The sequence below is a fragment of the Echinops telfairi genome, unplaced genomic scaffold, assembly GCF_000313985.2.
Source record: "Echinops telfairi isolate 266 unplaced genomic scaffold, ASM31398v2 ScPeMD7_7469;HRSCAF=8507_1, whole genome shotgun sequence".
Classification (NCBI taxonomy): Eukaryota; Metazoa; Chordata; class Mammalia; order Afrosoricida; family Tenrecidae; genus Echinops; species Echinops telfairi.
In genome coordinates, this window is record NW_022111373.1 from 85,593,450 (window position 1) to 85,599,643 (window position 6,194).

At 37.2% G+C, this 6,194-nt stretch overlaps 1 protein-coding gene across 5 annotated transcripts in view; it reads right to left on the reverse strand.

Annotated features, from left to right (window-relative positions):
* Positions 1 to 6,194, reverse strand: part of SREK1 (splicing regulatory glutamic acid and lysine rich protein 1) — a 41,273-nt gene that overhangs the window by 4,917 nt on the left and 30,162 nt on the right. For 4 of the 5 annotated variants that reach the window (XM_030888915.2, XM_004703563.2, XM_045285300.1 and 1 more), the window contains exon 10: positions 1,072 to 1,167. In XM_030888915.2, the coding sequence (XP_030744775.2) occupies positions 1,072 to 1,167 (96 nt within the window). The remainder of the gene's footprint in view (positions 1 to 1,071; positions 1,168 to 6,194) is intronic. The other variant, XM_045285299.1, reaches the window with a different exon arrangement.

Genomic DNA, 6,194 nt, shown 5'->3' on the forward strand with positions numbered 1-6,194 from the left:
ATCCTTGTAATCGGTTCCCCCTTTATGGAACTTTTTTATCCAATCTTTTGCTGTTGACAAAATGCAACAGAAAATATAAACTGTTATAGATTAGATTCTATCTCCCCCAAAACAAGTTCTAATGTCTACTAAATGTGAAGGGAAATGTGGTGAAGTGAAATTACTTGCTAAGCATCTTCTAACCATAGTCTAATTCCCATCAAATGACTGGGTGGGAGCCTACAAACAAAGGTATACAAGACACTTAACTTGGGGAATGGTCAGTTTTGTCAGTCTGGATGATAGAAGTATGAACCATCTCAGCAGAGATGAAGAATCCCATGACCTCAAGAAAGAAGAGTAACCAGTATGTGAGATCCTTGCCGGATATAGCAACGGCAGCAGAGGCTGTAGGACTGAGACCATAGGACAGAGCAGGAGAGCCCAGACCATGAAACAGAGCATGGGGTTTCCAGGATGGCTTGCTAGGTGCTAAAGGAGCTTTGTTAGCACTTTTGTTATCATGCAAGGCAGACTGATGCCAAGGGGGTGAATGGTTAAGAGGAAGAGGAGGACCCGATAAAAGTTGCACCTGCCAGCATGGCCAAGAAAAAGGGCTGCATCCATGTCTTGGATCCTGTTAACTTCCCTAGTACACCTCTTAATCCTGAGCAGTGTCTGCTGAGTTCTGCGTGAGTGCTGCAACAAACTGCTGAGCCTGGCAGAGAATCCGAGTGCCATGGGAAGGATGGTTGGTGTCAAAACAAGGTAAAGAAGGACGGAGGGTCTGACCTCTGCCAGACAGGAATCACCCTTGAGCAGTTGTGGTCAGTGAACATTGTATGTTACCTTCTGTACAGAAAACAAAAATGAAACTTAAAATTCTCATCTCGTTATCTGTACAAAAAGGATGTAGGAAAAAGTACTAAGAGTTACTTTTGATTTGTATAACTTTTTATATCATTTTGATTTCTGAATCATGCAAATCAATCACTCACTTTAAAAAAAACATGAACAGAGAAGGGTTCTTTGTAATTTATCATAATTACTCGCTAACTCCGTATTTATACACAGCACATGCTTTCCACCTACCTCCTCGGGGATGGAGACCTAGAAGATTTCCGTTTGATGGTTTTTGAAGCCCTTGGTGATCTAGAGGTACTCCTGCTCCTCCTCCGCCGCCTGTCCCTAGACACCAGAGATATTATCATTTTTCAAACAAAGCAACTGAAATAAAAGGCAATGCAAAAAAATAAAAGCAACATGTTCTTGATGTCCTTAGAGAATGGTATCCTTCACAAGGCAAGTGGAACACAGGTCCTTTATGAGCATATTATTTTAGTTTAGGTCAAATTATGAAACATGTGTCATACTGGCTTACAAAACCACTTTCTAGGAGGGGGGAGTGGGGAGGGAGGGGGAAAATGAGGACCTAATGCCGGGGGCTTAAGTGGAGAGGAAATGTTTTGAGAATTATGAGAGCAATGAATGTACAAATGCACTTTACACAAGTGATATATGTATGGATTGTGATTAAGAGTTGTATGAGCCCCTAATAAAATGATTTAAAAAAAAATAAACTTTCTAAGACTTCCTATTCCTTTATTAGACAAGAATTGCCTAAGCAGTAAAAACACTAACAAATGCTTAATATTCTCTTAAGCTAAAATAAGTACTTGCTCAACAGCAAAAGCTTATTTTTTGCTTATCAAAACCTTTGTTAAGTATCCTGCTACTTCTTGCCCCACTGTGGATTATAACAAGGTAGCAGGTTGTTGTCAAGAACTGGGAGGTAAGTAATTGTTATGAAGAGGAGTGGGGACGTCCACCATCAAGACAATTGGACAGTCCCTCTTTAGAAGGGCCTCATATAACAGAGGACCTAGTGCTTTGAGATTTCCTCCCCTTGCTATCAAAGCTCACATGTGACATACCTCACTGATCATTGTTATATTTGCATATGTTCCTTTGTACAGTCACGATTGTTCAGTACATGCTAGTCAAGATAGATGACCCTCCATAGACAGTGACAGAAATAAGGATTCCCTGAGAGTACGATAGCAAGCCTGTGTGTGATTGTGGGTGTTGGCAGCATTGATGATTGTATAACCCCACCCGATGGGATTGAACAACAGAACTGTATGGGAAGGGAAGGGATCTACCGGAATAAGTAAGATATGTCAATAAAAATATTTAATTACTTGTTGCCCCACTGTAGATTATAACAATGTAGAAGAATCTTATTTTTAAAAAAACCCTGAGAGCTAAGTTAGCTTGCACAATGTGAACTTTCTAGACCCAGGCATTTCCTGCCAACTTACCATTATTCTGCCCCCTCTCAAAAAAAAAATATTTTAAAAAACCACACAGCTATATAAGTTTTGTTGTTGTTTTTCTTTTTTTTTACAAAGCAACCTTATCACCTTCATTACACTTAATTCATTTGTCAAATCTATGATTCTATTCTTGGAAACAATTTCCAAATTTATCTGTCTAGCATCTCCCTCTTTTTTTGCTTCACCTCTTCTGTATTGTCAAATTACTGTCCTTTCATGTACCTATTCATGGAAGCAAAAGAAGTCTCACAGAGTGAGGTCAGATGAGTAAGGTACGTGCGGCAAGAAAGGCATGCTGGTTTTTGCCAAAAACTGGCACACTAAGATGGCTGTGTGAACAGGTGCATTGCCATGGTAGCAAAACCAGTCCAGTCTGCCACAAATGGGGCACCCCCCCCACCTACACACAGTTATGCTATCTTCTCAAAGCCTCTAAATAGAGAGCTGATTAATAGTCTGGCATGGTGGAACAAACTCCAAATGCACTACCAGTCAACCTTTTTGTCTTTTAGAAAGCTGGCGGATATCCAGAATGAAGTCTGTCATCAATCAACATTTCATCTTTTTTGCAACAAGAAACCTACTCACACACTAGTGCTATCTTTGTAAGCTGTGTTCAACATCACAAGTTTCTGCGGCATTTTTCCTAAATAGGAAACAAAATTTCACAGCCACATGCTATTCTCTGAAATCACAAAAACAAGGTTCAAGCAAAACTGCTTTCATGGGAAAAAAAAAAAACCCCACTGTGACCAGAGAATCTTCCCAGGTGACATCCATCACAGAGTGCACTAACTCAGAGCAAGTTGCCTGATGCTCACCTAGCGGGGAAAATGGGCATTATGAAAGCTCGGCCCAGCAGTGGTTTTCTTCTGGTTTTTTGGGGTGGTACCCCTCATATTAATAGTGCTCAATTAATTTAAAACTGTTTAAAACAAAAACAAACTCCCTAAGTATTTTAAAAGAATTAATGTCAAAAAAATTCACATTATAAGTTTTGCCTTGCAAATATTAAAAAATGAAGTAGGCTCTAAATTACGTCATTTGTAACAGTGCTCAAATTCAAAACAATGAACTTCACATCATGTGCCTAATTCAAGGAATGAGGAAAGAGGACATAATTTATTAAATGATGAATAAACCGAAAAATCTGACATTGAGCTCTGATTATCAGTAGCCAGATGGTTCAAAGTGCCATATCTTGTTGGGTGAGAATTTTAAGACTTCACCACCTCGGTAAATTATTCCATGCTAATAAAACAAGGTGACTACATGTTTCATCTGTGAAGTAAAAAAATAAGTAACGCCCCAATGTGTGGTGACATTGACATAATTACCTGCCAATAAAACACTTGGGGGAAAAAGACAGAAGAGCTCGAGAACTCTAAATGGACAGTTAGGTAACATTCCATTCAGTCAAGGTCATCCTGTAAAAGCACAATAATCAAAATCTTTTCTTAGCATCACTGCCATCCCCAGATTTCAATTCTGTCTTGACCAGTGTAAGCCTTCTGTTTGCTCAGAAAGTACTACGTACAGGTGGCCGCCGTTCAACAACTACTTGATGGTAAAAACAAAGGCCAGATAAATAAATAACACACTTCCCCATCACTTACTTGACAGAAGCTGTAAACTATCGTCTGGAGAACAGAGAGCAGAATTGTTTAGACACAAGATTGAAATTTTAGTCTCACACCGAGTAGTAAATTACTTAACCCGTGCCTCCGTTTTTCAACAGGAAAATGGAGGTAATTCATATTACCCATTTACTAAACGAACCAGAGCATGTGAAAAGCAGAAAAATGCTAAAAGTAACTCTTTGAAAAACTCTTCTGAAAGTATAAAACCTAACAAATGGCTAAATATTTATGAATTACTGTTGGTCAGCATTTACTCTATAGACCTACTTGCAAATCTATTTAGAAATGAATGTGGAACATGTGAACTTTCTTAAAATTCAAATGACTTAGCAGCCTATGATAAAATTAAACATTATAAAATCAGAAAAAATAAATTCAAGTTATTATGCAATGAACGTACAGGCATGTGAGATGCACAACCAACGGAATGTTCGGTAAAGCTGCAGGCAGAAGGCTCAACTTATCTATAAATAAAGTCCACATTACACTTGATTTTTCAGTTTTAATTCAATGTGAAGAAATCTGGCAGAAATCTACAAGGGAGTTTCCAAAAGTTCTTGGAAAATGGAATTAAAAAGTAATAGAATTTCTCCATTAACTTTTGAAAGCACTCTTGTATTTATTTTCAGTCTCACTTCAACTTAATTCCTGTGAAAACTACCAGCTAACTCTTCAGGATAAAGACAGGGCTATCTACTCCTGTGAATAGTTACAGTCTCAAAAAACTCCAGAGGTAGTTCTACTCTGTCCTACTGGGACTGGGTGGCTGAGTCAGATTCAACTCAATGGCAAATGAGTTTGGTTTTGTGGTGTTTTCTTTTGTTGGGGGGGTGTGGGTGTGGGTGTTGTTTTAAATATTGGCTAGAGAATTCTCAATGCTTTCAAACTAAAAAAAAAAAAATTCACTGCCAAGTCATTGTTGACTCATATTAAGCCTGTAGGATAGGTAGATCTACCCCTGAGTTCCCAAGACTGTAACTATTTACAGGAGTAGAAAGTCTCATCTTTTTACCTAAGGAGCTGGCTGATGGTTTCAAACTGCTGACCTGGCAGTTAAGAGGACAACACGTAACCACTATGCCAGTAGAGCTCCGCCATTTATACTCAGTCTTCAAACCACAGGAAGGAGCTATTTATTACAAGGCGACTTCAAAAAGTTTGTGGTAAAATGAAATGACAAGATGATTATTTTCAAAACTTTCTGAAATTCCCTCAATATTGCCAATAGTACAGTATAGAGTAGGTGAACCATCTTTCAACTTGTTTCCTCACATTTTAACAGCCTGTTCTCAGTATTACATAAAGCTTAATAACTCTGCTAAAGCACAGCAGCTGGCACTTAATAAAGCATTTGATAAATGCCTATAATTTTCTTTTATTAACTAATCGAAGATTAGCATTAAGAATAAGCTAAGTAGAAAGCAAATGTTTTGAAAATGATGAGGGCAACAGATGGAAAAATCTGCTTGACATACAATGTATGTATGTATCGATTGTGATAAGAGTTGTATGAGCCCTCCAAAAAATGATTAAAAAAAAAAAAAGAATAAGCTACTAAAACTCGAGTTAAGTACTAAACTCAAAAATTATTTCCTACTTAAAAAAAAAATCATTCTAAAATATCTTTAGAAATTACAAAAATATTTTTTAAATGCTCTTAAAGATATCGTTAACATAAATTAATCCATTTATTTATGGTCCTGGTATTATTTAGGGAGATGGATGTGGTTTTAAATAATCTCGAGTCCTCATTTTGCAGTTGTTACTATGGCAACTTGCTACCACCTGGTGGCAGTATACCTGTTAATAAACTGATGAAAAAATCACAAGAAAACCACAAATCCTTTAAAACTGACAAATTTTTCATCTTATATTCAACAAATATAAAAATTACTTAGATGCCAAAAAGATAAATGTTTCAAGTTTTAAAATTATTTCGTGTATTAAAATGTCACCCATTAAAAAAATTATCAAGTCTCCAAGGTCAGCTCTTCTGTATTTTCATTAAAATACGTGCCTGTGCCATCCCACATGCCTAAATAAATAAAAGCAGAATGAGAACAGTGGATTACAAAGGAATATCAAAAAATTTCAAAACCTTTGTCCAATTTCATCTCTTCTTCATAAATTAAAATAGCATGGTTACAGAGGCAATCTCTTTAATAAGAAACGTTGACTCTGGCACTGTTATACTGCTGATTTGTACTTGGAGAAGAGTCTTTCCACCTCAGTAAAGCAC